The sequence below is a fragment of the Ursus maritimus genome, unplaced genomic scaffold (assembly GCF_017311325.1).
Source record: "Ursus maritimus isolate PB19 unplaced genomic scaffold, ASM1731132v1 scaffold_2, whole genome shotgun sequence".
NCBI lineage: Eukaryota > Metazoa > Chordata > Mammalia > Carnivora > Ursidae > Ursus > Ursus maritimus.
Window position 1 is genome coordinate 22,434,858 of NW_024424452.1, and position 23,245 is coordinate 22,458,102.

At 52.7% G+C, this 23,245-nt stretch overlaps 1 protein-coding gene and 1 non-coding gene across 7 annotated transcripts; one reads left to right on the forward strand and one right to left on the reverse strand.

Moving 5' to 3' along the window:
- The first annotated feature begins 10 nt into the window (after positions 1-10).
- TRNAL-UAG lies at positions 11-92 on the forward strand. Its single transcript has one exon. It is a non-coding gene; the product is annotated as a tRNA-Leu (tRNA).
- On the reverse strand, positions 25-23,237 carry SDR42E2 (short chain dehydrogenase/reductase family 42E, member 2). Of its 6 annotated transcripts, none has more exons than XM_040635239.1 (12): positions 23,160-23,237; positions 20,354-21,235; positions 19,812-19,907; positions 18,161-18,218; positions 17,363-17,481; positions 16,602-16,677; positions 12,615-12,697; positions 10,943-11,080; positions 10,320-10,385; positions 8,841-8,904; positions 7,432-7,505; positions 25-173 (listed from the first exon to the last, which is right to left on the reverse strand). In XM_040635239.1, the coding sequence occupies exons 2-12, from the start codon at positions 21,197-21,199 to the stop codon at positions 30-32; spliced, it is 1,764 nt and encodes a 587-aa protein (XP_040491173.1). In that variant the 5' UTR covers positions 21,200-21,235; positions 23,160-23,237; the 3' UTR covers positions 25-29. The 6 variants fall into 6 exon arrangements, 3 of the variants coding, with proteins under 3 accessions (XP_040491173.1, XP_040491172.1, XP_040491174.1); XM_040635238.1 differs by lacking the exon at positions 25-173 and adding an exon at positions 3,689-5,236; XM_040635240.1 differs by lacking the exon at positions 25-173 and adding an exon at positions 5,263-5,494.
- Positions 23,238-23,245: the final 8 nt, after the last annotated feature.

Here is a 23,245-nt window from a genome sequence, read left to right on the forward strand (position 1 = left end):
TACCACGGGCGGTAGCGTGGCCGAGTGGTCTAAGGCGCTGGATTTAGGCTCCAGTCATTTCGATGGCGTGGGTTCGAATCCCACCGCTGCCACACCCTTGGAGATCCTTGTTTTCCTGAATTATTCAATCTGTCATCCTTTCCCAGTGCCTCTTTCTGCTCTTTTCTTACGCTCTTAAAAAAAAAAAAGGAATGGAGAGCGAATGGAGAAAGGAAGAAATTGCAGCCCAGGCCCTCTCCTGCCCTAACCCAGTACACAAACCCAACAATGCAGCTACCTAAAAGAAAATCAGAAGTGTCTCCCTATTTCCAAGGGGAAAGCGTCTGAGATAACTTTAATAGTTTCCAGCGGACTGCCTGCATCTTTAATTTAATGCTCCAGGGCTGGAGGCCACAGGGAGCAGACCTCATTACTCCGCAAGAACAAAGGTTAGGTGGGGTGATTTTAATTAAGACTTGAGTTAAGGAAATTTCCTTTCCAGCCCCTTCTGTGTCCTACGGAGCGCTCCAGCTGACTCCACAAACCTCTGTTGGCAGAAGTCTGTCAGGTGACCCTACGAAAGGCTGGGGCATCAGAGGGCCTGTCCCACGTGGGGCTATCAACCTTAAGGTCCCAGCTTCATTGATCCACCTCCTAGTTGGTCTTCAGGCTTGGCTCAGGGGGCTCTCATCTATTTATTTATTCCATAACTATTATTGAAAGGCCTACTGTGTGCCATAAACCAAGTTCGTCCTGAGGCTACAGAGCACACAAGGCAGGCAAGTCTAGTCCCTCAGTTTTACAGCTGCGGTAATTTCAAATTACACCTGTGAGGAGTGTTGTAAAGTGCGTGCTGACCTGGCTCAGCGTCAACCAAGGAGGTGACATTTAGCTGGGACTTGAAATTGAGAGGTCAGGTCTGTGAAGGTGGGAGAGGGGAGTCCCAGGAAGAGGAAACAGCATGTGGAAGATACTAGCGGCAGATGAGAGCCTGGTGAGTTTGAGATGCTTTGAAGGCAATTCGGGGCAGCTGAGCAGAGAGCAGCATGCAAGGACTAAGGGCAAGAGATGAGACAGCCGTGTTGGCAAGGAGGGCCATGCACGCCCCACTGAGGCTTTGAACTTCATCCTCAGGGCAATGGGAAAACATCAAAAGGTTTTAAATGGGAGGATGGCATGTTCCAATTTTGGGTTTAGAAAGTTCCCTCTGGCAGCAGGAACTGCAGCTGTCTAGGAGAAAGGAGAGTGGCTTGTACCATGGTTGTGACAGTGTGTAGGACAGGAAAGGGTGGGTCAGACATTTTGGAAGTGATTGGACAGAACTCCCTGATGAAGATGTGAAGAACATGTCAAAAGTGATGGCCAGGTTTGGGACTTGAGCCCCTGGCTGGTGGCACCAGTGGTGCCTCTCCTCTCCCTAGGAGGGAACACAGGATGAAGAATCTTTTCTTGGAGAAGATGATTTCAATTGGATTCACATTGAATTTGAGATGTGGGACATGGGCTTGAGCAGGGGTTGGACATAGAAGTCTGGAGGTCAAGAGAACACTCTGAACAAATGATACAGATTTGGGAGGTGATGGAGACTGAGGCCACGAGAATGGATGGACTTGCTCAGGAAGAGTGCACAGGGGCAATGGAGGGGCCAAGACAGAGTCCTGAGGAACAAAGTCTTAAAGGGAGGGCAGTGGGAGAGAGGGGGCAGAGAAAGGCTGGCCAGAGACAGGTGGAAAACAGGTGTGGTGTCATACCAAGAAGCACATTGCAAAGAGGGAGTAGAGGGAGTATGTTGAACACTGCTAAGAGGCTTGGCAAGATAAAGACTGAAAAATATCCTTGGACTTATGATTTATGGACAAGGTCATTGATGACCCTGATTAAAGCCATTTTGAGGGGTGGCTGGGTGGCTCAGTCAGTTAAGCGTCTGACTCTCGGTTTGGGCTCAGGTCATGATCTCGGCACTGTTGGATCAGCTCCTGTGTCGGGCTCCTGCTCAGTGCAGAGTCTGCTGGTCCCTCTCCTTCTGCTCCCCCCTCCTCGCTTGCTGTCTCTCTCTCTCCTTCTCTCTCTCTCGAATAAATAAGTGAATAAATAAAACCTTTAAAAAAAGCCATTTTGAATGAGTTGAAGAGGAGAAACAAACTAAGTGTGGACAACTTATCACAAAAATTGACTTTGAAAAGGGGGAGAGCCAAAGGAGCAGTAGTGAGACAGGTAATGGGGAATCAAGGGAGAATATTTTTAAGATGAGGGAGACTAGAGGGTATTTTTTAAATTTATTTTTTGGCAATCTCTACACCCAACATGGGGCTTGAATCCACAACCCTGAGGGCAAGGGTCGCACACTCCTCCCACTGAGCCAGCCAGGCGCCCTGAGACTGGTAGATATTTTAGACACCCAGCCTTGGGTCTACAACAGGGAACAGCTTTAACACCCACAGTAGGAAACTTAGGAATTCACCCTGATGGTCCATTCGGATTGGCTGCCCACAGTGACAGCTCTGTTTTCTGCATTCACATTGCTTCTAATCAGTGTTTCCAAGTGAGCTAGGACCTCCTTCTCTCAGAACCTCACGCATGGAGGGCTGGTTACCTAGCAGCCTCTAAAATCCTCATGGGAACTGTTTGTTGGGTGAAGGGACCACCTCCTTTTCTTGGGTCAAGACACATGAAAGGAGGGAAGCTTTCTTGGCAGAGTGACCCACACTGCCCCCAGGCCCAGAGTGTAGATATTCAAGCTAGGGAAAGAGAGGACTTAGAGACATCCAGAAAACAAAGAAATTGATCTTCCTTTTGTTTTTTGAAAGCTGTGTTTCGGCAGAAGACAAAAGATGTAGAAGATTGTGTGAACAGTGAAAGCCTGTGTTCCCTTGCCTGAGAACAGATTCCTCAGGATTGATAGAGAGCAAAGTCAGAGAAGAAGGGGGTGAGTGTAGAGGCATGTGCGTTACTGGGAGGAAAGGGAGCCCCAAGAGCTGCCGGCCCCAAATGGCTCAAGGTAGATGCCAGAGCTCAAAGGAAGCCCTGACATGGCTGGGGCGCAGAAGAGCAGACGCTACCGTGGGTAGTGTTTAGTGAGCATTGGGCAGCTCCTCCATATTACTGCAGCTGCAGAAGAGGAACCCCGCTTGTCCACTTCGAAGTTAGGTATAACCCCAAGTTCCTCATCTGTGCAATGGGAACAAGAAACCCTACTGTAAGGGTGGCCCTAAGAATTAAATAAAAGAAGATAGATGAAAGCCCTCTCAAACTGTCAAGCATTAAACACACAAAGAATTATTACTGAGCTTTAAAAAATTATACGCACACGTGCGGTTCAACCGAGCAAAGAGGAGCATAGGCTTCTTAGCTGCTTCCCAAACTTTCTTAATTGTTCAGCAGAGAGGGATACACTGGGGATGGCCACGTTGGCTCTAACACATTCCCTCCCCTCCACTACAGGTGTTAGGCTTCTGATGGTTTTCTTCTCTGCCAGGATCCATCGTTGGATCAGCCAGTTCCGCACATTATGACACATACGTGGATATATTTACCCACTGATATCTTGGTGCTCATAATTAATACCAAGACAACGGGGAGGGGGTGTTTCTGTGGAGAGCAAGGCTTGGTTAAGAAATTTTGTGGGTTTAAACAGTAAAGATTACAGTGATCACCACTGCCCACTTATTAACAAATAGAAGAAATACGAAATTATAAAATAGGACCAAAATAAGTTCTAACTCTTCCCATTATAATTATATTGGTACTTTTTCAAAAGGTCCAGTTCTTTAAAAAGTTATTTTTTTGAGATACAATTTACACATAACATTAGTTGCAGATGTACAACATAATGATTTATGTATATATTGTGAAATGATCACGTCTAGTTAATATCCATCAAGACATACAGTTACAATATTTTTCTTGTAAGAAGAATTTGTAAAATCTACTCTCTTAGCAACTTTCACATATATAATATTAACCATAGTCGCCATTACATCACCATGACTTATTTATTTTATAACTGGAAGTTTATACCTTTCGACCACCTTAAAAAGTTTTGTTTTGGTTTAGATCCTTGCGGATAAGGAAGCCTGTGCTTACTAAGCTAAGTCAGCCCCAGGCTAGTAAACGGGGAAACCCGAAAAGGTTAGGCACAGGTGTCCTAAGGTGTCCCCCCAACCTTGACTATCAACACACAGGGAGATATGCATGACTGAGTGAACCCAAAACATTAAGGTAGCAGCAGATCAAAAGCAATTCTCCTAGAATGAGTCTATTCCAAGATCTCAAGACGATCTCAGGACAAGTGCAGAGGAGCCTGAGCGGCGAGGAGGGTCCAGTGTCCCCAGACACGCAGCAGCAGACGGGGAAAACTGCAAATACCAACCAGGCATACACTCGGCCACTAAAGACGACTCTGGCCAGGCCCCAAGAACTCACCTGGGAGGCGTGGCTGAGGGGGTGTGGTCAGAGAGGGAGAGAGCGGGGCTATTGCTGAATTACAATGAGGAGAGGGGAGGGACCAGATCGAGAGGAAGGGGCAGGGCCAGTCGGAAGGAGAAACGAAGGGGGGGGGCGCAATCATACAAGTAGGGCCAGAAAGAGGGCGGAACCAGAGCAGGGGAGAATTCGGGGCAGAGAGGGGGATGAAGGCTCGGAAGGCGGATGAGGCTGTGAGGCCACCTGCTCAGTAACGTGGCCGGGCCAAGGCCCAGAGGGCGGGGCCTGGGCGGGGCCATGGCTCAAGAGGCGGAGCAGAGGCGTGCCCAAACCCGGAGATCAGGCCGGGGCGGAGTCAAGACACAGGGGGCGGGACCAAATCCAGGGGGCGGGGTGTGGGCGGGGCAAGGGCACGGGGGCAAGCCCAGAGGCGGAGGTCGACACGGGGGCGGAGTTAAGACCCAAGGGCGGGTCCAAGCCCAGAGGGCGGGGCGTGGGCGGGGAAGGGGGCGGGGCAAGACCGGAGGCGGAGCTGGGGCTGGTCCAAGCCCGGAAGATGGAGCAGAGGCAGGAGCAGACTGGCCCGTGACGAACATCAGACGATGGACGGCTGCAGGCCTTGCAAGTGCAAGGCCAGGGCAAGCAGCCCGAGCAGCAGCAGCAGACCAAGCAGCAGCCGTAGGAGCGTCCGCGCCGTACAGCCGCAGGGCCGCTGGCTCGTGGACCGCACGTATTGTTCCACGACGTCGGCGAAGTGGAACTTGTCTGGCGTATAGCCAAGCTGGGCGCGGGCCTTGGAGATCTGGAAGGTGTGCGTCACGGCCACGCTGCGCACCTGCGGGGAGAGGCGGGGCAGTCGAGGGGCGGGGCTATGCGGGTGGGAAGCATACTCCACCTTATTTTACCGAAAAGGTAAGGAGGGCAGAGGTTTCCCTTCTGTCGCACAGCTGTTTCAAAAAACCCGTATGCCGGAGCTTGCTCCTGCGATGCCCTCTTCAGGGAAGATCCCCTCTGGCCAAGCTGCTGGTCTTGGATGTTTGTGGGGGGAGAGGGCAATCTTGTCCCTTTTTGCCCCAGGTAGTAAGCGCAGGACCTTGGGGGATACAGCTGGGAATCAGATCAGCAGGGTCCTGGACACAGTGCTCTCACGCTTATGTGTCACCTTCCTTTGGGAAGTCTCCTTAACTTCCTCCGAACTGGCTTAGGTGCCCCTTCTGTGTTCTCTGAAGTTCCTCATAGTTTCCTCTAGTATAGCCCTATCACAGTGTGCTGAGTTGCCCGGTTGCGGAGCTATCTTCCCCTTTGGACTGTGAGCTCCTTGAGGTAAGGGCTATGTCTTACCTCCACTGCTCAGCACAATACCTGGCACAAGTGGGTGCTCAAAAAATGTTCAATGAATCAGACTGAAACTGGAGGGCTGGTTGGTATGTCACAGATTGACCAGCAGAGGGCGCGAGAGCCACAGTGCCCAGAAACCTCCTTAGCTAAATTGGGATCCTTTACCCCTTCCCTGAACACTGAAACCTGTAAGTGAAACCAGAGGAGGGAAGATAAGTCCCATCCAACCACAATTCAGCAGCACTTCGGCAGCTAATTTAGGTGATTGTGATTCCTGAGTTATTTCACAAGTTGATGGTTAAGCTGGAAATCATTTAGGTCTGGTCTGAGTTTGAATGTCAGCTCTGCTACTTAAGTGAATACTCATGGACAGGTTATTTCAGCCCTGGGTGTCTCATTTCCTCTGGACATGGAGATAACAATCTACAATTTAGTAGTGAGAATTAAATGAGATAAAGCACAATGCCTGACATATCCATCACTCAATAGGTGGCCACTATTGTCATCCCCCCCCACCCCCCCCCATCTGGATGGTCCAAAAGAGAAACCACAGGGAAGTCCTTCTTTCTGTGACCCACGCTCTATCCAAGTCAGATAGCACTGAGCTTGAGTATGAACTGATGACAGAGCGGTGTGACCTTGGACAAGTCACTAATTTCTCTAGTGCTCAGTTTATCATAAAACACAATCATAATCTCTTGCCCTTCCTAACTTAGCAGTACCTCACAGAGAATCAGATAAGAGTGTGAACTAGGAGGATTTTGCAAGTAATGCTAAACACTACTATTTCCAATCTGCATTAAAACATCCTCTCTTTTAGGGGCGCCTGGGTGGCTCAGTTGGTTAAGCATTCGACTCTTGATTTTGGCTCAGGTCATGATCTCAGGGGTCATGATTCCAGGGTAATGAGGTCGAGCCCTGAGTAGGGCTCCACACTCATCTCGGAGTCTGCTTGCGAGTCTCTCTTCCTCTCCATCTGCCCCTCCCCCCTTGCACGTGCTCTCTGAAAATAAATAAATAAAATCTTTTTAAAAATCCTCTTTTGGGGACACTTGGGTGGCTCAGTCATTTAAGCTCCCTTCTGCTCAGGTCATGATCCCAGGATTCTGGGATCGAGTTCTGCATTGGGCTCCTTGCTCAGTGGGGAGCCTGCTTCTCCCTCTGCCTGCTGCTCGCCCTGCTTGTGTTCTCTCTCTCTGACAAATAAATAAATAAAATCTTTTTAAAAATCCTCTTTTAAAAACTGTACGTGCAAACGGAAAACTGCATCATCATCATTTGAGGATAGTATTCTGGACACAGTAGGCACTTAATATATACTTATTATTCAGTAAGCATGGTGAACCTAGAACCACCAGGCTCCGAGTGCATGTGTCTTGAAAGTCGGTGGCATCGGTGGGTGGCATTCAAAAATGTGAATGTTACGGAACCTGACTTTGGGAGCCTCCAGGCTGGCAGTGAAGATAAGCTGCCTAGGAATGAAGCGACAGGGGTGAGGGACAGGCTCCAAGCTAATCACATTTCAGATCAAGAGAGCACAGCCTAAGCAAAAGCCCAGAGGTAGGGATGATTCCACAGAAGCTAGTGCTGCATTGGGGACGTCAGATAAGCATCTAGTTATGGTGTCAAAGGAGTGAGGGGTGGGGCCAGTGGGGTGGGGAACAGGGGCTCCCCCACCAGCAGCCCCCTTACCTCGCTCCGGGTGAGCAGCGGAGGGACGCTATAGATGGGCCTCAGGGCCAGGTGCAAATACTCCATCACGGCAGCTGTGTGGGGAGAGAGGGACCAATAACCAGGGTGCCTCCCTCTGTGCGAGCTCCAGGGAGGCCCTAGGGGACAAATCAATTGGGGGCATTATTTGCTTTGCTGGGGGTGCGGGGTAGTCTCTTCTCTTTGCCAAATTCTCCTGTCCTTGGATTCCTTTAAATCAGCAGCTCTCAGCACACACCGGGGTGCTTTGTTTGGCTGTGAAATGTGTCACAAGTAAGTTGTCATTAATATTAAAGGACTGACATTTGAAAATAAATCAGAGCAGATTCACAGCTCAAATCATGCCTCCTCCTTTCACTCACTTCTATTCCAGTATGGTCTCTTCAGGAGGAGAGAGAGAGAGAAGTTGGAGCAGTGGTTCTCAATCTGGGTGACACATGGGACCACTTTTAAAAATGCTCATGCTTCTCCCACCCCCTTTCCCTTGCTGCCACTCATGTAGTTGGTCTGGGGGGCAGCTGAGGCTTTTTGATATTTTATGAGTTCCCAGGTGATTCGGATGTGCAGCCAGAGCTACGAACTAGGGGGTGATAGCTTGCTAGGAACTAGAAATGTATATACAATCCTGTAAAAGTAACAGAACCCGTGGCTGATCTTTTCTCACCTGGGGGTCACAGAGTGTCAATCACTATGACAACACTGGGCAGAGCAGTCACCCTGCATGCATGGCCTGATGGATGAAAGTTGGCAGATCCCTGCTTTAAATGGCAAGCATCCCACTGGATTTAAAATACAACAGATCTAGCTAAGGTCTTCCAGGAACGCAGCTGTTTGTGACTTGAGGGTCACTGTCCCCTCAGGCTGACCACTCCGGGCCTGGTGCTTGCTCTGCATTCCAGCTGGAAAGAGGCCAGCAGAGGTGTCGATGGGGAGGGGAGTAAGAGTAGAGACTGACCTGAAGGGTGAGGAGGAAGCTCCACATCCCCCAAAAGCAGCCTTGACTTCAGGGTGACCTTGGGGGACAAGGCGGCCCTAGAGTCCCTCTCCGCCTCGCTGGCATGATGCCTCCCACCACAGGCCCCGCGGCCAGAGTCAGCCAAGCCCAGGTGTGAATTCTGCATGTCCCGCTTTCTTGCTGCAGCCCAATCACACCCACCTTGAAGGTGGGACAGGATTTATGCTGGGCCAGGACGAGGGTGAGGAGGCTGCCAGGCAAGGGCAGATCGGGCTCGGGGCACTTGCCCCTGAGATTGACGGTCTCCTGAGATTCTGTGCCCTCAGTGCCTCACTGACCTCCACCTAGTCCTGGCCCTGGGTCTGAAATGAGGTGATGCATTTGCACCGGGCACAAAGAGGGCTTTAACCACGCACACGCACACTCCTTTCCTTACCTGTTAGGTAAACCCAGGAAGTAGGCACCTGTATCCAGGGCTGGCTGTACCCTAGCTTCTCAAACTGCAAGGAAGCATGGCCTGAGATGAGAACAGGTCTTCCGGGGGCTGGTGGGGAAAGGCTACATGTTCCCTTTACCCTGGGGTGAGCGATGGGACCACATGGCCCCTTGCCTGCCTCCCCAAGGGGGAAAAACCCCACAGCCATCCCCAACCCCACACCAGTCTTGAAATGGAAAATTTTGACCTCAGGTAGGGCTTGAATGCATGGGTCAGTTTTTAACCTGGGATCATTCCCATCATTTAGGGACTATTAACATCAGCCTACAGCCAAAGGCACTTACACAGGGCAGCCACTTTGGAAAACAGTCTGACAGTTCCTCAGAAGATTAAACAAAAGGAAAACAGTCTGGTAGCTTCTCCAAAGGTTAAACAGAGAGCCACGACCGGACCTGGCAATACCACTCCTGGGTACACACCCAAGGGAAATGAAAACGTACATACACAAAATACGTATACACTAATGTTCGCAGCAGCGTTATTCATAGTGGCCCCAAAGTAGAAAAACCCCCATTTCTATCAACTGATGAAGGGATAAACAAGATGTGGTATATCCCTAGAAGGGAATATCTTTCTGGCAATAGAACGGAACGAATACTGGCTACACACGGATGAACTTTGATGCCGAATGAAAGAGCCCTAACACAAACATTCACGTATGGATGATTCCATTTATAGGACGTGTCTACAGAGGCAAGTCTATGGAAACAGAGAGCAGACTAGGGGTTGCGTGGGGCTAGGGGTGGGGTGGGGGTAAAGGCATAATTTTGGGGGGCTTTGTTTTTTGGAGGATGATGAAATGTTCTAAAATTGATTATGGTGATCGTTGCACAACTCTGAATATATTAAAACCACAGAATTATGTGCTTTAAATAGGTGAATCGTACAATATATGAATTATATCTCAAAACTGTTGGCATTGATTTGCCTGAATGCCACGAGGGGGGATCCTCCAGCACGGGGCTGCTGGTTGACCCCTTCTAGGCAGGCCTGGCCCCAAGAAGGGATCTGCAGGGTACTGGACGAGGAGGCCAGGGTTCTCTCAGGGGCTGCAGCATAGGAAGCCCCAGGGCCAACACCTTCCTCTGTGCTTCAGTCTACCTTCTACTTACCCCTTACGGAGCTTCGTCGCACAGTATGGGGGCATCACAAGCAAACATGCACAGGGCAAGTTGACATAAATCAGGAATCAGGCTGGCAGGGACTATGGCAAACCAGGGAAGTACATGGTCCCCCAAAGGGGCAGCCACACCCAGCTCTAGCCAGTTCCAGTGCTGCCCAGTGGACACTATGACCAGAGCTGGTTTTTAATATGAAAGCTTCTGATTTTTTGGACAGAGGAAAGGATGACAAGGAGAGATGTGCAGAATCCCTGAATTCTCACTCGGGGTGGGGGCGGGCGGACGTCTGGGCACCTACCAGTGGGGCGATCCACTCGAAGAGGTTGACACTCTCCCCATCATTGATGTAGTATGCCTGGCCACTCTGAGGGGACACACAGGGAGGGGAACAGTCAGGCATCTGCCCCCCAGCCTGACGCCACCTTTTCAGATGGCTCAGCAGCTGTCTTGCCGATCTCCCCAATTCTCTGGAGCAGCCACTGGGGAGTCATGGCCATTCGCCAGCCCTGGGGACAGACCTGGGCAATTCCCTTTGAATTCTGGGGCTGCTACCCTGACTAGCTGTGTGACCTCCATAGAGTCACTCAACCTCTCTGTACCTCAGTTCCATCATCTGAGAAATGGGTATAAAATAATGGGCTCTCTTTCTTGGGCCGTCGTGAAGATTATATGGGATGGCGTATATAAAATGCTTAGTATTCGGTGACCATGACTTCAGGACCAACACCACCTACGTCACAGGGTCACTGCAAGGAGCTCTCTATAAAGAACCCCTCACCCCGAGCTTCCCTGAGCCTACAGTCCCACCGACCATCTTGAGTTGGGGTGAAAGGTGTGTGAGCTAGGAGTCCCCTAGGGCTGGGGTACCCTGCCCGCAGCCGGCTGGGAGGGAAGGCGGGGCCAGCACAGCAGGAGACTCACAGCCACGTAGCCCTTGGCCGCGGTGAGGGCCTCGGCTGCCAGCACGTGGGCCTGCACCAGATTGCGCACGTGGACCCAGTTCATCCGCGTCCTGCGGTCCCCAAATCGGAACATGAATAGCCTCTTCTTGATGTGGCTCTGGAGTGGGTGATAAACACAGACCCACACCTGGAGTGGCTTTGAATACCATGTCTATGACGGCGGCTCCCAAATTTCTAGCTCCAGGCCAGACCCCTCTGCCCCAGACCCATGTCCCGACGTCTCCATGTGGTGGTCACTTGTCTGTGTCCCGGAGCGAGCGCCTGACCTCCCAGCTCCTGTTCAAGGAGCTCCCCCATCTCATTAGACCGCACTCCGTGGCTCAGGCTGAAAGCCTGGGGCCCTCCGTTGGCCTTCCCTTCTCTCCACTCCACGTCCAACCCATCTGCAAATCCGGTTGGCTCAACTATTACACTCTGTCCAGAATCCAGCTGCTTCTCACCGCCCAGACTGCTGCCCCTCTTCTCTACCTGGAGACCAAAATAGCCTCTGAACTGGTCCCTACTTCCACCCACGGCCCCTGCAGCTGTTCTCCACACAGCCAGAGGGATCCTTCTGATTTAGATCCTGTGTCTTCCTGCTCAGAACCTTCTGGACGCCCACTCTCCAAAAGAAGTCTCGACAATGGCTGAGGAGGCCCTTCTGATCTGGCCCAGCTACTCTGACTTTGGTACTAACTCCCTTGCCCACTCAGCTCCAGCCACACAGGCTCCCCCACCCCACGGGGGCGGCAGGCTCCCTTCTCAGGGCTTTGGACTAGCTTCTCCCTCCGCCTGGAAGGCTCTGCCACCTGTTCGATGAGGCTCCCCAGCTGCCCGGGTGCCCAGCTCCCACACCCTAATCCCCTTTCTGTATTTTTTCCATCGCACCTCAAACTTTCAAACACTCCTATCATTTACCATGTTTGTTACCCATCTCCTGTGAGGCTATGAGCCCCACAAGGGCAGGAATCGTCTGTTTTGCTCACTGATCTGTCGCAAAGCCCGGAGCAGCAACCTTTCTGTTTCCCAGGTTTGTACCCAAGCTGCCTGCTCTGTTTGGACCACCTTCCCTCTCCCACCCCATTTTCTTGGTTCATTCTTTCTTCTCTTTCCAAACAGCACAGGCATCATTCTGGACCTGCCCTGCCAGGCTCGCTCTGCTGTGCTCCCATTTTCTCCTTCTTCTCTCCACGTAGCCCTGGCCACACTGGCTCTGTGACCGGGGCATCTGTCTCCCTGACCAGGCTGTGAGCAATCTGAGGACAGGGCCTACAGTCCCTCGTAGCTATATCGCGGGCACCTGACTCTCTGGAGAGAGGCTTTCTATACGAAGACCCTTATGCTGCCAGCATGAGATGAGCCCTCTGGTCCCCAGGGAGCCCACATCTGAGTGGGGACAACAGGATCCCTCTGCCTCTTTGGGGTCATAGCTCTGAGACTCCCCGACCTGTGCCTAACCCTGGCAGGCACACACTGAGACCTTTGTTCCTGGTGGATGTGATAGGGGTAGAGACATCTCCCAGAACTAAGAGTCCCAGGCTCAGGATGTTACCCCAAAACCCACACAGTAACTGTGGACTGGAAGGCCCCGATCCATGCACATAGCAGCCAGGCTCATCCTGACCCTCAGGCCCAGGGCTGGGCTGACATACCGCTACGCGGGGCAGGTGCCTCTGCTCTTCAGGGCCATAGATCCCTGGGGGCCGGAGCACACACGTGCGCAGAATGCCTCCTCCTAGGACACAGGGAGGATGGTCAGGGGCCCGGGGAGGGGTGGACCAGCAAGGAGACACACAGAAATGCTGTCCACACCTCCTGGCCCTTACTTGGACAAGTTAGCAGGGAAGACAGGCCCTTAGGGTTGCCTTATTCAATTAATTATTCTCAGTAGATCCATTAGTCATTTAACAAACAATATTCAGAAGTTGCCCATCCTCTACCCCCAGCCCTGGGCCCTGGGAATCCAAGGATAAGCAAGAAATGGTCCCTGCACTCATGAAGCTCACAGGCCAGTAATAGAGGTAAGACCTGGATGCAGATACATATGCAGCCCATGAGTTTACCCAGCACTCAGGAGACGTAATCTCCTTTGACTCTCCTGAGAGTCAACTGCGCCCATTTTACAGACGCACACAGAGACCCTCACTACCTCATGCCAACAGCTGTCGCCCTTTGCTTTTTCTGATCCTCAGCTAAATAAGGACTGTGATGGCTCTCAGGGAGGTCCTACTATGTGCCTGGTACTCTGGTAAGCCAGGCTTTTGTCCTGCAAGGTGGGAACTGTTATTATCTCTGCTTTCTGGATAAAAGAACCCAGGCTCAGAGAAGGGATGGGATTTGCCTAAGGGCACACAGCTCAGCCTAGTGGAGCTGAGATGGGGGACAAAGCTTGAGGTTCTAATGCCACAAACAGACCCTGTCTTTTCGTTCTCTCAGCCTTGGTCTCTTCATCTGGAAAATGGGTGCTCTGTTAGTGGTAGCAGCTGTACTTTCCAGACAATCCGTGGAAAAAGGAAAAGACTGGAGCCATCAACACAAGAGCCTGGGGGCTATTCCCCTTACTCTCACTGCTCTGTGCCAGCAGAGTCCCCCAGACCAACATGACGCTTGGTCCACGGCTTCCCCACTTCTCTGCCAAGGGTCCCCCACATCGATGGAAGCTGAGAACAAGTCTCCCCCGGGGAAGTCTGGAGGTGCAGCCTGAAGGGCTGCCACAAACATATTTTTTTCCAGTCTTAAGAAAGCCTACAAAATTTTCAGTTTATCTCACAATCCATTTGTTTAAGATTTTTTAAAAATTTTAAAAATTACTTATTTGACTCTCAATCCCAACCCCTTATCTGAGATGGAGGCTTGTGGAAGACATTCCACTCTCTTGAAGCTCGGGTTCCCTGAGGGACTATGCCCCAGTTTGGGAAGCCCAGGTTACCCCATCTTCTTTTGGGGGCCCCTCCCCCTCTGCACAAGGTCCTAGGGGGCTGTCGGTCTGGATGCACCAGATGCGCCACTCTCCCCTGAGGTGATGGCCATGGCACCCAAGCTGGGCAATGACATATTCTCACCCAGGAACGTGACTCTCAGCATCACTGACACCAGGATCTAAAATCCTACAAGTGGGTTTACCCTGAAGAGACTGGTCACCAGCTCCTACGACCCCGTGTCTGGAGCTGCCCCAACCCTATATTTCCAAGCCATGGTGGTCATTTTCCTGGAAATATATTTTCCAGAAATGATCCCACATCCTTCCACAATAAGTTCCTTTTCCCGGCAAATTAGCCAGGGCCGGTGTCTTGGGTCTTAGCAAACACCCTGACTGCTTCTCCACCAACATCCTCACTTTACCATGAGGCCAGTATACTGGGTTGTGTGGTGGCCCCCAAAAAGATATGTCCACATTCCGGAACCTGTGGATATGACCCTATCTGGAAGAGCATCTTTGCAGATGTAATTAAGGATCTCAAAATGAGATCATCTTGGATTATCTGGTGAGCCCCAAGGAATGAATGGGGCTACCCTGAGCTGGTGAGACAAGGAGATTCTCCCCTAGAGCCTTTGGAGGGAGTGCAGCCCAACCTGATCTCAGACACCTGGCTGTGAACTGTGAGAACCATGAGAGAAGACATTTCAGTTTTAAGCCACCAAGTTTGTGGTCACTTGTCCCGTTTGCACTGAGCTGAGATCTGCAGTCCTAGGCTCTGCTTCAGAGACTGGGGCCCTCCGTGCTGGGTCAGAGGCAGAGTCTCAGGGACCAGCTTGTGTTAACAGGGACTGGAAATCACCCAGGGTGACCACAGCTGGACTCCTGGAAGGCAGGTATCAGGTGAGCTTTTCTGTAAACAGCCTGCAGCTAATTTTAAACTCTGGGTCACCTGGGCTTCGTGGGGGGGGGGGAGGTCTGGTTGCAGCTGACATTGGCCGGCGGGGCGCTGGGCAGCTACGTCACAGAGGGGCGGAGCCCAGGGTATCCATGACTCCCGACCACGGAAAACTGGGGATGCTCGTATAAATAATTCTTGGCCAAAGGATTAAGTGTCTGGTTTGCAGACTGTTGGTCCAGCCAGGGAAGGCCCCAGGCAAAGAAGAGAATTCAACCACACAGGGTCAAACCCCTAGGAAAACACAGCTGAATGTGTGTTCCTACTGGGATCAGGGGTCAAGGCCTGACAGGTCCAGGGTGCCAGGGTAGGGTGGGGAGGAACTGAGGGAAAAGAACCCATGCTCAGTGGCCTGCTTAGCTGTGGCTACAGTGAAGGATGATGGTTCAGCTCTTGGCTCTGGTGTTAGACGCCCCTGGTGTGAGGGTGCGGGGTTCAAACACCACCTCTGCCACCTAATAGCTATGTGACCTTAGCGAAGTCAGTTCACCCCTCAGCCTCAGCCTCCTCCCCTGTAAATCCACGGATTATAATTGCCAGCATCCCTCACTCTCCAAACTGGCCTGGCTCCTAAGTTTAGATACTTTAGATAGTAAGAGAAACCGAGTTTTCTGATTCTTTTTCGTTTCTGAATTTTGGAAAGCAAATAGTGATAATTTGGACAGCAAAGAATTTATCTGGATCAATCTGGCTCCTGATTTTGGAAAGCAAGGGATCCCTAAGGTTCTTAGTTCACACGGATGCTGTAAAGAGTTACTGAGAACTTTGCATATAAAATTAGCATGTAAAATAGGGCCAAGCATACAGTAAGCGCTTGATAAATGCAAACTGTCCGTATTCCTTTTTTTTTTTTTTTTCCTTTTTAAACAGTGCCTGTTGTTATTTAATTCTCATACAAGCTCTTCGAGGTGGATTCCACTATCATCTGCATTTTGTTACAGATGAGGAACTTGAGGCATGGAAAAAAGTATAATGCCCAAGATCACATGACAAAGGTAAGAGGTGGTGGAGCCTGGATTTGAACTCACTTCAGTCTGAGCCAGTGTGTGGGAGCAGCCACTGTGTCATACTGACGCCTGTCCATATTTTTCCCCCAAGATTTATTTATTTGAGAGAGAGAGAGAGTGTGTGTGCAAGTGGGGGGGAGGGGCAGAGGGAGAGAGAGAATCCTGACACAGACCCCCCCACTGAGCATGGAGCCCAACACAGGGCTCAGGCCCAGGACCCTGAGATCATGACCTGAGCCAAAATGAAGAGTCAGCCACTTACCCAACTGAGCCACCCAGTGGCCCACCTATCCACATTCTATTATTACTTCTTTATAACCACAGGAGGCAATGCGGTAGGGCAGCCGAGGCCATACTATCTGGTAAATTATTGAAGGTTGAGCACTGGAGCCCTCGCTTGCATGGCCCTTCCACAGCGCTATGCCGCATCCCATATTCATAATTTTGTACTCTGTTAATCTAAAGAGCATACTTAAACCAGATCCACTCCTACGTGGCAGAAAAAAGACCCACTTCTATCTGGTCTCTTCTCCTACTCAAGACTGTTAGCAACAGGAGGGCAGAGACTGGACCTGACTTTCTTGGGACTGTATCCCCGGTGGGGTTCGGGCGCACAGCAGGTGCTCAGAATTTGTGGAATGATTAGTGACAAAGGCCCTGGGGAGCTGTCCTTTCGCAGGAAGGTGAGCCTCAGAGACACAGAAGCTAAAAGCCGGATTCCCTCATTGGGGTGGCAGCAGGGCCCCGTGATACTCACCTGGGAGAGGTGTTCCGTTGGCCGTGAGGGTCAACTGGTCAGCGATGGCTTTGGTTCGTGAGTAGTGGTCCATGTGCTGCCAGAGGACAGGGAGAAGAGAGCCACCAGGCAGGGGTCGGCGACCCTGCTGACAAGGCCTGCCCAGCCCACCAGGCACCGCGGCTGCCCCTCTGCTTTAGACCACACAGGGGTCGGATTCTGGGGACTCCCCCTGGGAAATGGCCAAGCCCTGAGCCCCAGGGCCCTTCTTTTCCCCTGGGGTGGGAGCTATGTGAGCAGAGTTCAGAGCAGCAACAAGAACCAGGGTCCCTCCCCTTAGGGAGGCTCTTGCCGGCCCCCAGGGCCTGCTCTGGGATGCAGACGCTGCAGGTGGGCTGGATGGACTATTTCCACGTAGTTCTTTAGTGTTCGTGTTTTTTTCACACACATCATCTCATTTCCTGCTTGCCATGCCCCCATGGGGGGTGGAGCGGTCATGCCCGGAGGAAGAAACAGAGACTCCGAGTAAAGTGACTTGCGCAGGGTCCCGCAGGTAGAACGTGGCCGGGTGGGCTCAAGGCCAGGTCTGCGTGATTTCAAACCCCCTGCTGGCATGACCAACTAAAACAGGAGAAGGCTCATGCTACTCAATTTTGGGGACCCCTTCTTCATGGGACTCACCCTGAGTTGTGAAGCTGACCCAGGTTTCCACCCATCCCTACCCTGTGGGCTGTGGGTCCCAGGCCCAGCAGCCCCGCCCACCCCTCCTGGAAGCCAGGTACCTTCTCCAGTGGGAAATATGGCACAGAGTCCTCATCGCCCTGCTCTATGGGCTTCCCGCCGAACGCGACATTGACGGTGCTGGTGTAGATGAGCCTTGGGACCCGCCGACGGACACAAACTGCGGTGACGGGCACACAGCAACACACACACACACACACACACACACACACACACGACCAATGTGAGTACGAGGTGGCTGAGGAGGTGCCCACAGGGACCCAGCCTTGGACACACATCCTGGCCCCTGGGGCTCGCCCGGAATCAGAGGTGCTCAGGAGGGAAGGAGTGTGGGTCAAGTCCCTGCTCTGTGGGGCCCTGGGGGCAAGGCTGGCTCACTCCTCCTTCTCAGTATGGCTGTGGCCCCCTGAGCTACCTTGCCGGGGACAAGTCAGAAGAAAGTCTCACTTGATGGGGACACAGAAAAAAAGACACTCTAGAATCAGAGAGAAAAACAGCATGCTGACAAGGCAAGACATGCCCAGAGAACCCAGATGTGGGTCTTGTATTTTGGGGCCTCAGTGACTTTTCTAACCCATAATCTCTGAAATGCAAACCCCGTGCTGCCTGTGTCCCCAGACATGTTGTGGCCACACTGAGCCACCCCATGCGGGGGCCCGGGCAGGTCCGCAGTACGGGTAGGATGTGCTGCCCGCAGGCCCTCTGCTGGGGTGGGCAGGGGAAGGAGAGGAGGGTCCTACCTCTGTCCCCCTCCCCTGTCCCCAGAGCTGGGCCTGTGGCAGGAAAGGGGACAGAAGCAAGAAACACACAGCAGGTCACACTGAGCTCTGAGTGCCTACCATTGATCACTAGCTTGGTGCCTCCAACATTTATAGACTCAATCTGCTCTTTTTGCAGCTAAAAGACAAGACGGAGGTGGGAAAGTCGAGGTGCTGCTCAGGCCTGGTGGCAAAGGCCACGGAGGCCATAAGGCTGGGCTTAGGGTGGGGCCGGGCGGGGCTGCAGGATGTCCTGCTCGGGAGCAGGGATCTGGGAGGCCCGCGGGCAGTGCAGGAGCCCTGGGCCCCAGGGCCCAGCTCTGCCACTGTCTCCCAGGGCAGCCAGCAGAGTTTCCATCCCCTGCCCGGCCCTCGGCTCCCTCGTCTATAAAGTGAAGGCAGACCCCCTCGGGTGGTCGGCAGGATTGAATACACCCGTGGGACGACCTGGTACAGAGTTTGACACTGAAAAGGGACTCAAAATGTGTTGGCTCATTTCCTTACTCTGGAACTCCGGGCTTCCTTAGCTGTCAGACAGACAGGGTAACACTGTCTATGCTCCAGTGAGGTTGGGGTGGGGTGTGAAAATAAAAACACCTTGTCCACACAGAGAGAGCACTTGCGTTACCCGGGACAGGGCAAAGCCTTTACATCTCACTTAATTCTCACAACCAACTAGGAGGTGGGTTCTGTCTCAATTTTTAAACTGTATTTATTCTCCTGGCTGTTGTTTGTAATAGGTAATACAATCACAAAGCCAAAAATAACTCATACAGGGGCACCTGGGTGGCTCAGTCGGTTAGGCGACTGACTCGATTTCAGCTCAGGTCATGATCTCAGGGTCATGCGATCGAGCCCTGCATTGGAATCCACATTCAGTACCACGTCAGCTTGAGATGCTCTCTCTCCCTCTCCCTCTGCCCCTTCCCCTCGCTGTCTCTCCTTAAATAACATATTAAAAAATATATTAAATAAAAAAATAGAATATTAAAAAAACCCCTCATACAGTAAAAAGGATATACAGGAAAAAGGAAATTTCCTTCCCACACCGGATTCCTAGCCTTCCCTGGCACCCCGCAACAGAGGCAACCACAGTTACTACTACCGTCCGTGTATTTCTAGAGATCATCTACACTTATTAACATCAGCACATATACACATGGGAGCATATAAATGTTTATCGTAGCTTCTTTTTTTGTTGTTTTGTCCCCCTCAAGCAGGAGGATATCAAACGTTGTTTTCGTGCCTTGGAAATTATTCTGTTATCAGCACGTACGAGTTACTTCATTCTTTTGAATGGCTGCGTAGAATTTCAATGTGTGGATAGCTCACAAGTTATTTAAATAGTCCTTCACTGACAGGCATTTATGTCACTTCCTGTGTTTTGTTATTATAAACAATGCTGGGAATATATACAGTGTAGTGTGATTTCAGAGCCTAAGGGTAACTGTATGTTTTGACAGGTACCATCACACCGAGGAGGTTCCGACGTGAATACTGGTACAGACAAGGAAACAGAGGCTCAGAGAGGTTAACTCGCCCCAGGCCCCACAGCTAGAAACCGACAGAACTGGCATTTGGTCCCATGGATGCAAAAGGCAGGCTGGGTATCGTGTAAACCCTTCCTGAATTAGATGAAGGGCGATAATGACTACGCAGCATGAGGGGTGGGGCGGGCAGAACCAGGATCTGAACCCTGCTCTAAGTCCAGGTGTTGCATGTGGGGGCTCACCTTCTCAGCCCCGGACATTCCATAGGATGCCACGTGGAAGACACAGTCCACCCCTTCGAAGGCACGATACAGGGCTTCTTCATCGCGGACGTCCGCCTGAAACAGAGAAGGAAGAGATGGGGACAGGATGTTTGGGTCCAAGGCAGAGATACCAACCGTGCACCTTGCCAGGTCCCAGAGCCGGTCCCCTGACCCCACCCTGGCCAAGCACCTGTAGGAGAGGCTGCATGATGCTACAGGGCCTCATTGTCTTCATCATCGTCATCGGCCCCAGTTATCAAGCTAAGTCATAGGGGCTGTGCTTGCTGTTTTAAGTGCACTGTTTCACTGACTCCCCTTGTGGGGAGCCTACTTTCCCTGGATGAGGACTCGGAAGCTCAGACATGTGGAGCCTTGTGGCTATGGCTGCCCGGCTGGGAAGGGCCAAACTTAACTTGTCCCATTCCAATACAACGCCACTGGTTTTACACCGGACGCTGTCCCCAGACCTCCACCACCAGCCTGGGCCCTCTACCCATCCCCCAAGATGCTCATCACTGCACCTGGATGAACTCGGTCCCCGGGGACAGCTCCCACTGCGGTCTGCGGATGTCAAGCAGTAGGACAGAACTGCCACTCTTGGCCAGGCTGGAACCCAGGCTAAAGCCCAGGTAGCCTCCTCCTCCAGTCACCAGAACCTTCTGCCGAGGGGCCTGCATGTGTGTGGCCTGAGTCTTCTGCTGCAGTGCTGATGTGGGGGCTATCTCTGGCTCACTGGGTTTGGGCCCAGTTCCCGTCTGGGACCCCCGTCTGGGCCCAGGCTCTACCCCTGGCCCAGGTAATGGTGCAGCTCCTGGCCTAGGTACCGGCCCAGGTACTGAACCAGCTCCTGACCCAGGCCCCAGACCCAGCCCAGGTCCTGCAGCAGCACCAGGCCCTGGCCTAGGTCTGGACACAGCACCAGGCCCCGGCACAGGTCCAGACCCAGCACCATGCACCAGTCCAGGTCCTGAAGCAGCACCATGCCCTGGCCTAGGTTCAGACACAGCACCAAGCCCTGGTCCAGGTCCTGAAGCAGCAACAGGCCCTGGTCCAGGTTCTAGAACCACACCAGGCCCTGCTCCAGGTCTGGACACAGCACCAAGCCCTGGTCCAGGTTCTAGAACCACACCAGGCCCCAACCCAGGTCCTGACACAGCACCAGGCCCCAGCCCCAGCCCCAGAACAGTAGTAGGCCCTGGTCCAGGTCCTGAAACTGCACCAGGCCCGGGCCCAGCCCTGGGCCCAGGCCTGGACTCAGACCCCAGGCCTGACACTCCTCCCCAGGCCTGGCAGACAGGGCAGCTCTTCTCGCCCTGGCCTGCAGCTTTGCAGGCTTCTGAGGAGGAGCCTGCTGAGTTGGGCTTCATCCTCTACTGAGCCATGCGGACCGAGGATCTGTCCACCTGTAGAGAAAAACAAAAGAAAGAACATTCTAGAATTGTCTCAAGTCATGTGGATTATCAAAAAAGGGGAATTCCTGGTGGGGCTTAGAGATGCTCTGACTTCCCAGTGAACCTGTCCCTTTCAGAATTTTGAGAACTTTCAAAGTGGCTGCTGCCTCCCTCAGAGTCAGAGACAAGGCAGTTAGGCCTTGGGTTTTACAGCTGGGGAAACTGAGGCCCAAAGTCACACTGCATGGCTGAGGTTTACACCAAGCATTCTTGATTTCTCTACCAGTTCCTTAAAATCCCAGTTCCTGTGGCATACCAGAGGAAGACAGATCAAATCAGGGGAACCCCACCAGACTGAGAGGTGACTGCTTTCTGACTGGAAGATAGGGAGGGCTTCCTGGAGAAAGAGGCAGAAGGAAGAGGGGGACAGGAGGATGAGGAGGAGAGAAGGAGAAATAGAGGGAGAAGATGAGGCGGAGGAATGCACATGGGATCCAAAAGGGCTCTGTGCTCGGAAACCCGCCCATGATTCCAAGAGCTTCACCACCTCCTCCCTGACACCTGCTGCCTCTGCTTCTTCTGGGTGCCCCAGCCGTGCAGGTGGCTAGCGCTACACGTCTGTCCAAGCCCTCTGCTGGCTTCAGGGTCAGGTGTGTGAACCCTGGGTCCAGCACTGAGGGTCCTGTTGTCCTCCCTCCAGAAGTTAGATGAGCCAGGCTGTCAGTCACTGTCACCTTCATCATGCCACCCCCCCCTCCTGCTCCATCAGAAGACAAGGCTTGCACCAGGGGCCGGATCCTCATCATCACTATTGATCAAGGCAGCAACCAGTATGGTGGGCCAGCCGTTTGCCAGGCCCTGTGCATATGGAGATGGGCATCTCTGCCCTGCATGATGCCTACCGGCTGTAGAAAAGAACGGGCACTGAGTGATGATGATGAGCCCCGTGGTTGTTGCGGGTGATGTCATGGGGCAGGGACCCTGACAGCTATAAGGACTGTATTTTTTAGTCTCCGTTGTCACTGCCCTGCTCTCCAAAGTTCCAGGTGAGGGACCTGGTCACACCCTGCGCAAACACTGGTACTCATGGGTTTAACAGTGGGGAGACACCCCAAATCTGAGTCATCACAGGGGATGACTCTAATTCCCCCGTAAGGAGGTGAGAGGATGCAGCCCCACAGTGGAGCCCTTCCCTACCCAGGACTCTGTTCTGGGGACTGGTCTCTGAGACCAGAGCCATCTTTCTAGCCTATGGGGAGGTTTTTTGTGTATGTGACGAAGACTGGGTGTTCCCTTAGGCAAAATCCTTAAAATCTCACTGCACCTCAGTATCCACAGCTGTAAAATGGACCCAAATAACCCTGGCTGCTCCGTCTGCCTCACAGGGTGGTCATGAAAGACCAGATGCCAGAGCCCTTGGCAAACCACGGGAAAGCATGCTCCGGGAGGGCCTTGTTCACTGCAGTGTCCCAGCACCTGCAACGGCGCTGGCGCCAACCAGGTGGTAAGTAGCTGCTGACTGCGTGAAACCACTATGACCTCTTCTGCATCTGGGAGCACCGTGGGTGAGGACTGGGCTGACCCCTGCCTTGGCTGCACTGAATTCCCCTGGCAGTCCTGAGCGTTAGAGGCTACTGTTCCCATCACCCAGAGCTAGAAAGTGAGGCTCAGAGAACATTCGCGAACTTTGATGGGATCTCAATAAATGGGTGGGCCTGGATTCAGGTCACTGGGGACCCAGAGTGGGGTTTGGTGAAAGGAACTGGGGAAGGGGCGTCAGGGACCCACCCCGGCCGTATTGCCTCGCGGGACTTCCGGGAGAGGGTGCCCCGCACTCCGAGAGCAGCCCCAGCCGGGCAGCTCCGGGCGTGTCCTCTGGGGACCCCCTCACCACTCCCCCTGCCCACGGAGCCCCCGCAGCCTCCGCTGCGCTCACCGGGTCGGGCTCCCGCGGCGCTGCGTGCTCCCGGCGTTCCGTCCACGGTCTCAGCACGGAGCCCGGGCGCTGCGGGACGGCCGCCT

What these genes read in the sequence shown, in the direction of transcription:
- SDR42E2 (XM_040635238.1), bottom strand. Translation starts at nt 21,199, where the DNA reads ATGAAGCCCAACTCAGCAGGCTCCTCCTCAGAAGCCTGCAAAGCTGCA. An exon ending in CACCAAGCTAGTGATCAATG is followed by an intron (nt 17,482 to 18,160) that starts GTAGGCACTCAG and finishes CCGTCACCGCAG; the next exon opens with TTTGTGTCCGTCGGCGGGTC. An exon ending in CAACGGAACACCTCTCCCAG is followed by an intron (nt 12,698 to 16,601) that starts GTGAGTATCACG and finishes CCTGTGTCCTAG; the next exon opens with GAGGAGGCATTCTGCGCACG.